At 39.4% G+C, this 10748-nt stretch overlaps 1 protein-coding gene across 1 annotated transcript in view; it reads left to right on the top strand.

The window, feature by feature from the left end:
* adgra1b (adhesion G protein-coupled receptor A1b) overlaps positions 1–10748 on the top strand; it is a 186124-nt gene that overhangs the window by 161973 nt on the left and 13403 nt on the right. The window contains exon 17 of the mRNA XM_008429975.2: positions 10504–10649. Within this exon, the coding sequence (XP_008428197.1) occupies positions 10504–10649 (146 nt within the window). The remainder of the gene's footprint in view (positions 1–10503; positions 10650–10748) is intronic.

The raw sequence follows: 10748 nt of genomic DNA, 5'->3' as shown, positions 1-10748 counted from the left end.
CACACACACACACACACACACACACACACACACACACACACACTCAGACAAAATGTTCCTCTTCTTTCTCCATGAAAGTTTGCTTCTAAAAATCAAAGTTTTTTTGTTTTTTTTTACTTCGACATGTGAGAAGAAACTAAAAAACTGAAATTGGGAAAAAATAAAAGTCATTTTGGAAAGAAATCAGACTTTTCATTGGGACCTGCCCTTTGGCAGTTTATTCAGCGCAGAGATTTATATTTAAATTGGGATGCTGTGTTCTATCTGTGTCTGGATATCTGTAACTTTTACTTCTGCTTGTCTCTCTCACAGTTTATCACAAGCTTTTGTTGTTCCAGACCTGCAACCTTTTAATTTCCACATAAGAGCTGCTGGCTTGTAGGAACGTCTAAAAAAAGACTAGAAGCTAAAACCAGTAAATTTACCCCCTGAGTGTCTTCAGCTCTCTGTAACTATGTTAATATAATCCCCTGTGGCTCATACTTAATGACTTTTTCACAAATTACTCTCTTTTGCATCTGTTCAGTGTGAAATATTTGTAACATCAAATATTCAAGTTACGTCCATATAAGCTTGGAGCTGCTGAGATGATCATTTTCCCGCACAGAAACAACGTAGACTTCAGCACACTCAGCTGTATTATTATGAGCTGTGTGTTGCTGTAGCAACCAGGTTGACACTGACTATAAAAACAAACCTAAATCTTTCCTAATTAGGTCGACAGATTGAATTACAGATAATTATGGTGGAATAATATTTAATATATATTTTATTTGCTTCACTGAAGTAGTTATGATCACCTAGAAGACAATCTAAGAAAGCAGCATATTTATTACATTATGGAAACATTTAAAAGAGGAAAACAATGAATGTAAACCAGGTTTTGGCACCACACTCAAGCGTTAATGTCCAGGCTATTTCACATGGAGCAATCTGAATATGTGCATAAAATCAGTGATCAGTGTGAAATAAAAGGACAAAGTTAGTGTCTAAAGCAGTCTGGAGTATTTTCTGAGTGAGTCAGTACCGATCAGCCCATTCTCTCATGTAGAGAAGCTCAAGCTCAGTCAGACTAACTGGAAACAGAATATTTTTTTATAATCTTACCACAGATTCAAGTCAGGTCTGGACTTGGACTGGCTAACTTTGACAGATAAGTGTGCTTTGATCCAAACCAGGAGTCTCCAACCTTTTATCTGCTGTGATCTACTTTTACACAAGAACATCAGAGCTACTCATGCTTGGCAAAATGTATCTAAATATCCAACTTCCACAAGTCATAAGCGAATGCTTATCCCCCGTATAATAAAGCACGTCAACACGCATTGTGTTCAAAAGCTTTCATTCAGAGGCATCGGAGCGCTAGAAATGAAAATGAACACAAAGAAATAAAATGAGTAGCACTCCTGAAGAGCTCTTCAAAAACTGAGGTAATGAAATAAGATTCAGCAGCATGTGATGCTGAATGACTTGAAATTCTCTTAATTCACATTTTGTGAAAAACAAACAAACAGCATGAATGTCTGAGCTCATAAATCCACCATCTTTGTACAAGGCATTTGTCGTTGATGGTGCGTCTTCAGTTGCTACAGAAACCAAGTTTTCGACAGGAATTTATTTCCAACATCTCCCCCTTTGTTGCACAGTAGATGCTGACTCCCTTTGTGGTGATTTTCAGTAGCAGTGATGTCAAAAACTCAAAAGTAATCAAACACCATGTGTGTGAAAGCAGCCAGACGCGCCGTGTCACTGCAGTCCACAGACTCATCACACTGCAGTGAACACAGGATCAGAGAAAAACTCAAATATCACAACTGCTTAGCAGATGGTTTGAAATAATAGCTACAGCTTTGATTCGATTCAGATTATTTATGTAGAACGGGTTTACAAGAAATGCTACTTCAAAGCACTTTTCAAAACAAACATATCCAGTGTTTAATATGTGGTCAAGTCAGTAGAATCACAAAGAGGGAGAAAATATGTTCCATCTTTGCAAACTTTACCTTTTTATGGCTGAAATAAACTCAAAACCATGTTTTTAGGTGTCGGCTTTGAATGAAACCTGTTGGGTTGAAGATCATCCAACACTTCTGAACCACAGAGCCTAAATTTAATGGCCCATAATTACACATTTGTCAAGAAATGTAGCACTCAGCTGCTGCAGTGATTTAGCAGGGTGGCTTTGGCAGCAATGATTGTCTGGTGGTCATAGTTTTATGACTAATTGGTGGTTATGAAGGACAGATTTTAGGTTTATATCATCTCAACATATGGTGATAAACACTCCAAAGCAAAACCAATACACTCTCCTTTGGACAAAAGATTTATATGCCGATTTAGAGATTTGCTGCCATGTCACCAATAAAAATGTCAACACAATGAAAAAAACAATGAATCTCCATAACTACGTTATGATGTTTTTGCTTCTGTCTGTGGTGGACCAACAGACTGCAGAGTCCCATCAGGAATGGATTCAGCGCTGTGTAAATAGATGGACGTCTTCTTAGTGTAACCTGAAGGCAATCGTTCTACAATTAAACATTCAGTCTGCGTAATCAGAGAGGCTTTTATCTGCGCTAAGTGCATAATGGAGACAGAGTTTAATATATTGCTAATTATACTTTTATTTAGCCGTATAACCCGTGCGAGGCCGAGGCAGGACAGACTCAGACTCAAAAGGTTAAAATGAATGAAAGTGAAGGTTTAGTCCTTTGTAATCAACATCATTTATAAATTGTTTTCTTGAATCCATGGTGGGAATGGCTTTGAAATTTAATTTAAAGGGCATGTTTCTCTCTTTTTTTTTTTTTGTGCAAGTTTCTCTTCTCAGTTGTTGGGCAAGACACCATGGTAGTTTAATTTAAAAGTTTTGGGTTCGATTCCTGCCACACAGTTATGTACGTCTCCCCCACATCATCCGTCTTTGTTTTACCGGCTGAGCTTTTATCTGAACTACAGTAATGGACCTGTCAAAATGTTATTCTGAGGACACATCTGTCACCACATTCACTCCAGAAGTCCATCTTCGGTGAGTTTTTTTCACAATAGATGGATAATTACACTGCAGCTGTAGTCAAAAACTCATTTAAGCAGAAAAAAAACTGTTGCAGCTGAAGCAAATTATCCAGGATTATTTATTTAACGTGATCTGCGGACATCAGCAGCTGGACACAGCTGTTCTGTCCGGGCTGAACCGCTGGATACATGAATTGATTATTCACTTTGAAAAACAACAGAGAAGTGAATTATTTAGTTACAGTGCTTTTCATATATTGAAGATTTTCCATTTTTCTCGCTATAAATCCTGATAATTGCCTTTTAACCACTGAAAAGGTTTTTACAGAAAAACCGGAAAAGGTAACCCCAAAACATAATAAATATATATATATTTTAATGAGTGCACAGTGGATTCTATTTATCTGCTGTGCTGTAGCACAAAGCTCAGTAATGAATGGCATCAAGCTATTTTAAGGTAGATGGAGCATGAGAATAAGCGTAATCTTCACAGCCACAATAGCCGATAGAACAATAATTATGTGCCCATGACAGAAAGGCTTAATCGATGTGAGGAACTCATTTTTATCTTCAGTTTCCAGGCCACTTGCTACGTGTGTTAATAAAAACCAAGACCGCTGTGGCAGTGAAAGGTGCATGGCGATCAGACGGCTCTATTGGCTTTTAAGTAAACTATATTTACCACAGAGCTGACCTGATATAACACAAAATGAATTCATGCTTAATGCTTAAATCAAGATTTTGAATCAAGCTGGATAAAATCGTGCAAAATTAAGAGTGTCAGTCTGTTCCTTTTGTTGATAATATCTACAAATGAGAAAAAGCTTCCTGTAAATTAGATGAGTAATAACAGAACATGTGAGATATTAGCTACAGGCCAGGACTTTTTCATGCTGTAACACTTTTTTCTCTTTATGATATGCATATATGAATATTAATATCTACCAGTGCAGATGCTTTCCTGTCCACATCCCTTTAACCTTCAACATTTAGGGCTGTTTTTGGTTGTATAGATGAATATCAGTAAAGCCACAGAGGATCTGTTAGATATGCTGCTGTAAGCATCAGAATGGCTGTTTTTACGCGTTTATTTACATCATTGTTGCTGCTAAATCTGAACAAAGATGGCTGCTAGACCCGGTAACAAAAGGTTAATTAAGCGAGTCTTTCTGCCACCGTAAATTATTCATGATTCAGAGCCAACATTGTCTGTGAATTATTCAACCAAAAATCCCAGAGAAGTTAATAAGGAGGCTTCATATGGATGCAGATCAGGACCAGAGAGCAAAGAGAGAAGGAGGAAGTTCAAGCTATCTCTTCCAACAATCACAAAAGGTCAGGATCATTTCCCCGTCTCAAACTTTCCAACCGCACAACCAGATACAGATTTACAGAAGAGCAGCAAAAGCAAATGAGGTGGATTAGCAGTGGTGGGGTAGCAACTGATGGTGATTCGGATTCAGGAGATGTTTCTGTCTGGATATTGAACTATTAGAAGATCATACCGTAACAGTCTTCAGTCAGAAGCCTCTTTAGATTCGTTGCGAAACTGGTTGCTAGTGGAGATCCGTCCTGCTCACAGCTTTAACATCCACAGCGACTCTTTGAAGGCATTTGGACGATATGAGTTTGGACATTTAAATTCCCTTTGATGTACATAAAGTTAATTTGGATTGAACTGAAATGAACTGAACATGTCATGTTGTGGAAGTTATGAGAAATTATGTACGACACAGTGTTCAGTGCGCCACCTTGAGTTGATGCAGTGTCATTTCCGTATATCTTCACATAGCAGTTTATACGTGAGAAAAGGTGAATTACTGCAAAGTTTACTGTTCTGATATGTTACTTAAAGGGACTTTCAGGTGTTGGTTTGGCAGTCAGTGTGCGTAAAGCTCCAGTATCATGCTTCATGTTCAGTCTGTTAACGTAATTGGCCCTGCTGCTGCTCGGGAACCTTTTATGGTTTGGTTTTATTTGTCTGTCTTTGTCTCACAGCTACTGACCATATTTTTTATGCCACTCCTTGATTCAATCAGCGCTAGCGGGATAACTCTGAGCAGATTTCGGGCAGACGCCCATAACGTTTGCCAGGACACAATTTGGGATAATTGCAGGACTACTATAGGAGATGTAAGATCACATGGCGCGCACACACACGCATACACACACACCCCCCCCCCCCCCCACACACACACACACTGTCAGCCACCTGTACACCTCCAAGCAGTGCCTGCAGTGTCACCCACCATCCAGCATTTGTGCACATGTTCAGGATTGAAAATAAGTGCTTGCTCTTCCTCCTAACAACATTTTTTAGGAGTTGTTGCTAAATTTCAGGCGTAGACTTTGACATCCACCTGTCCTTTATGTGCCTGTTTCTCCTGTCTTGAACTGTGGCGCGGTTTCTCTGGAGGATCTCATGTCTTTGAGGTCTCAAAGTTATCTCTAATCTCAGTTTCTGTCTTTCCTTCAAACAGCGCCTGCTTTCATATCGACTTGAACGCCACCCCAGCTGTCACACTGCATCACCTCGGTGGCTGTTTTTAGCAGCAGAGCAGCGTTTCCTTCCTCTCACTCCTCCTATACCTTTTCCTTACATCCGAACATCTGCATTTGGACAGCAGGTTTCAGGTGATTGCTCAGAGGTTGCTGGTAGAGCATCAAACATTAATTAAGAACGAAACGTAGCACAAGATGTGACCTAGAGGTGACTCTACATTGAGCTGTCAGCTTTAAGAAGACACACATAGAGGATTTCATCATTAGTATATCACTGAAATTAGGTGGAATGGACAGCGAGAAAAACAGGAAACACAGTGATTGGTTTCTTCTTCCTGTGGGTCCAGTTTGAGAGCACCTGATCTTTCTGCTTATGAAAAACTTCTGGGTGAAGTGAAAATACATGAAAACAATAAAAGACTGATGTAGTGAACATCAGATACATGACATCCAGTCACCTGTACGACGGGGGAGAGGCAGGACAAACCCTGGACATGTCGCCAGTTAGCATTGTTAGCATAAGCTAAAACTACTGGAAGCATCTGTCTGTCAGTGCCGCCGTTACAGGCTATACTGCGCATGGAAGCCCAAAGGTGTTACTTCTAACCTGTAGCATGAATATTCCACATAATATCATATACATTTCAATAAGGAAATAGTTTCCTGCTGTTTGTCTATGGCTTATATTATAGAGAAGGGAAATAAACCATTTTTCTTCTATGTTGAATATTGTAAAGCAACAACAGTACCAAGCGTTGCTTTGCTCAAAGACGCATCCAGAGGCTTTTTTTATTACTTTTCTGATGATGACAAGTTGTAGAACAGCTTGAACAGCCATGGTGTCCTGGCATGTGAGACACACAGTCTGTGGACTGACAGAAAAATTAAATGATTTCTCTTTCACCCTTGGTTTGTTCCACAGCCCAGCCGTTGCCCTGAGCTCCTTGAAAAATAACCCATTTGATTATTTATCACCATGTTTTTTTTATTCATTCAAGATTAATTGGCAAAATTCTAATTATGAGTTTATTTTGTTTTATGTTGTTTCATTTGAGGACATCGGGGGACAAACCAAAGCTTATTGAAAATTTAATTTAATGGCATTTTGTTTGTTCTTTTCAGTGGAAAATGGTAATAAAGTAGTGAACTGCCTGAACATGCCCGCATGTTTTCCAGAGTTCACAACAATTGGAAGTGACTTGAACCAGGCAGGACTGAGATCCATGTTGATTTTGTCACAGTGAGGTGGGTGGCAGGGAGAGAAAAAGATATTTAGTGTTCTTTAATGTTAGTCAACAATAAACCAGGGATTTTCAAAGTACGGTTGCTGTTTGTGGCCCTCGGGAGGATTTTTGTACAGAAAGAATGGTACAAGTTTAGATTGTTTTCCATGTTCTTTCTTCTTTTTTTTTACACCTGATGATGTTAAACCATGTCGGAAAACGATTGGCATCCACTTTACATCAGACACTTTAGATGTCAATTTGTTGCTTAGGAAGAAAACCAGGTAAAAAGAAAATAAATAAACATTCCAGCACTACTGTGTGGATTTAATAAATTGTTGTTAGAGCAGAACTGAAATACCAGGAGAATTTAGGAAACATCTGGTGGCATCTAGCAGAAATCTGAAAATGGGACATCGTCAAGTGAGTCCTTCAATAATCCAAAATATATGGTTAAATAAGATAAACTGTTAATGAGAAATGAGTTCAATGTACTTCCATGGCCCTGAACTTGAGTCTAATAGAAAACTGTCGGTGAGCTGGAGAGAAGGAGCGTAAAAGGACCCAGGACTCTTCCTCTGAGACCTGATGCTCTGCTGATAGATGATGTTGTCAGGGTATCTTGCAGGAGGTCAAATGTAGACTACTTCTAAATATACACTTAAGATGAGCATAGAAGGAAGGCACACTTTCTCTCCTGGGTCTGCTGCTCTCAGCTTGCTTACTACCCCAACAAACAAGCAGCCAGAAGGCCGGATGCAGGCTGCCATCAAGTACATGTGATTATAAATTCAGATTATTAACATTTATTCATATCGTTGTTGTATGATTAAGAAAAAGACAGTTTAAGCAGGACAGAGAATAATACGTAGTTCAATTGTATTTGCTCATTATTAAATATTGATAAAGAAGCGATAAAGAAATGAGAATTTCTTGAAATTATATGAACAAGTTTTGCAAAAATGCGCAAAGCAAAACATTTTGTGTTCAGTTTCTATTCAGCTTTTGTCGTCACAGATTCGCATCATAGTCTTCGTCTTTGTTTGGCCAAATTTGGTTTAGTACAGATATTTTTGCTGTCAGTTTTTTTTAGTTTTTTCAGATGTAAGCAGGCTGAAAGGTTCTGCTGCTGCACACAAAAAAAGCCTAATTTTTAAGGTGATTTCCTTGTTTATGCTCCAACCAGTAGGACCAGTTTCACCTTGCTGCTGTTGAGCTGCAGTGGAGACCATGTCCATCTGGTCTGTCTCCAGACAGTTGTTCTAATCTTAACATTTGAACATTTCAGTCTTGGATTTTTCTGTAATCAGGTATTTCTGGAACATGACTAGGTAGCTTCACGTTTGATTCTTTTAAAACTTTTGGGAGTAATCTTGTATTTTTTATATTTTTCATACAACCTTCTAGAGTCTGGCATCCATTTGAAGGAATTGTTTTCTCCTCTGAAGCTGTTAAAACTATTTTTCAGTCGATTTGGCCTGAGGAAGAGAAGTGGCCTAATAGTGATGTACACCTGGATGTGGGGCATTGATTTCTTTAGGCCATCATCTCTACACTCAAATCCAATACACATTTAATTTTTATGTGCTGTAACTGGAAGCATACATAAAAATGATGATATGATCAAACAGCTAGTTGCCTGATACACACACAGTGTGTTTTCACAGACCCATAACGGATTATATATTGTGTGACTTCTTCACTGAGCTCAGTGACCAGTTACCACTTTAACCTATGTTTTGTTTCTGCACACCTACAGCAGTACAGGACGGCTTGAGTGCAGGAAATGGGGAAAAGCAGGCTGTCCACAGCTGATAAACACACGACCACTGTGCTTTTCTAGGAGACACTGATGCCCATAAGTCATTTGTCTCTGATGCTGGACTGTTGCTTCTGTTATGTTTCCAACTCGTTGCTCGGCTGTCTGATTCGAGAGGGGCTCGTTGTGTCTGAATCACAACAGGAGTTTGTTTTTTTTCATGCAGCTAGCTGTCAAGCTATAACTTTCAGATTACTTTCTGCTCCATCAGAGTCTTGATGACCTAAATTGCTGTTCTTTTCAGCTTTGGGGACATTGCAGCTCTGCAAAAAGGACGAAAATCACACCAGTCACTCAATGTCACGCAATAGAAAATATAAAGATAAAATATAAAGAACACAGAACTTGAAACTCTATATCAAAGAAATACATAAAAGGTGCTAATTTATGCATAAATCTTGTATTAATTTAACACATGTTTATCCCAATAAATCAAAAAGATCTTATCTCAGGCATGGATTTCATATTAGTTTTTTAACTTTGTTTCTTTTAATTGGTGGTTTTGCAACATCCAACGTAGATTAAAGTTGGGCGGACAATTCTTACTGTGGATTTTCTAGACAATGTCTCTAGACAATATGCATTCGAGCTAAAATACGTCCACATAACAGCACATTTCTCTGAGCAAGTTGTATCTCGACGTCAGACTTTTTGTAGCCATCAACAGCTTCAGCCATAATTCTGGTCGGACATGTTGCTTTGTGTCTTGGCAGAATTTGTCGGGTTTATTTGCATAACGTAGCTTTTAACAGTCATAAAACTCAGTCCTTTTGTCTCTTCTAATCATAAGTTGACACCTGGACATATTTAGCTGTTCTAATATAAAAATGATCCCCAGCATGCATATAATGCTGCATAATCGTACCATTCAAACCATTATTTTCCCCACAAATCCAAAATGTTTGACCTTCATGATGTATCTTATGTTCCTTTTTTGTGATTGAAGTCAACTGTTGCTCCACAGTAGTGGTTAGCCTTTATTTGTTTCACTTTGTAAAACATCTTTAGGAGATTAATCAGTCAGATTCCGATCATTTGAAATCTTTTCCTGTCCTCTTGTAATCATATTAAAAAAGCATCTCCTCCTGTCTGTTCTTGGCTCTAATGAACCTCTGAAGTGTGCAGACTCCAAAGCGGTGATTGACTTCCCACCCGCTCTTTGCTCTCTATAAACAGCTCACGGACACTTCCAATTAGCGTCTGGTCCGCTGCATGCTAGCTTCAGTCCCCAGGCCTATCATGTTGGAGAGAAGCCATTTGATTGGGTGTCTCAGGTTGGCAGTTCATCATGAACAGACTGACTGGGCGGTGAAAAAGGCTTAGAGCATTTTAATTTTCTCGCTCCATTCTCCAAACGCTCATCTCTTCTGTGCCACATCCCTATCTGGGTTCTGTTTCTGTAAGCTGGCAAAGCCTTTAAACAAAGTTAGATCAGTTCCACCATCCAAACATATTTCATGAATATTAAAGTGAGCAGGAAAGGAGATGTGTACATTGCGTGCAAAAGCGCAGTCACTCAGCGCTGGTGTTCAACGTGATCATAATTTATATTCAGACTTGTTATTCAGTGTGCACACCTCGTGTCGTTTAGCTGAACTGATAAGAAACTGCTCCGTATCCTCCAGTGTAGCCTCACTAAGATTCTCTTCTCCCAAACAACCTTGATGGTTCAATCGGACTTTTAAGCCTATTTTCCTATTCTTGCACTGTTGCGCTTTAATGAAGCATTCTGGTCTTGCAGGGAAGCGTCTTCAGAGTTACCCTTGGTCTGACATTGATAATGTTTCACAGTGAGGTGTGTGAGATCGTCTTGAACATATTTTCTTTGAGCTAAACGAACGTTGTCTCATCTGACATTTTTCCCCAGGAACGTGCTTGTAAGGCGGCGTTTAAGTTCGGAGAAGTCAAAGAAATAATTTGATGCACCCTCTGCCACCCCCTCAGGTCGGGTTCGTGCTGCACTACTCGTCTCTGTCGACGATGCTGTGGCTCGGGGTGACAGCCAGGAACATTTACAAGCAGGTGACCAAGAAGTCTCCACAGAGTCAAGACGGTGACCCACCTCCACCCCCTAAACAGCCCCTGTTGAGGTAAGCACTGATGTCCTCCTTAGCCTTGACTTGTATGAGGTGAAAAGGACTTAAACCGTCGTGTCGATCTGTGTGTGTGTGTGTGTGTGTGTGTGTGTG

The sequence above is a fragment of the Poecilia reticulata genome, linkage group LG15, assembly GCF_000633615.1.
Source record: "Poecilia reticulata strain Guanapo linkage group LG15, Guppy_female_1.0+MT, whole genome shotgun sequence".
NCBI lineage: Eukaryota > Metazoa > Chordata > Actinopteri > Cyprinodontiformes > Poeciliidae > Poecilia > Poecilia reticulata.
Note: the sequence above shows the minus strand (reverse complement) of the source record. Positions and strands in the feature narration are given on the sequence as shown.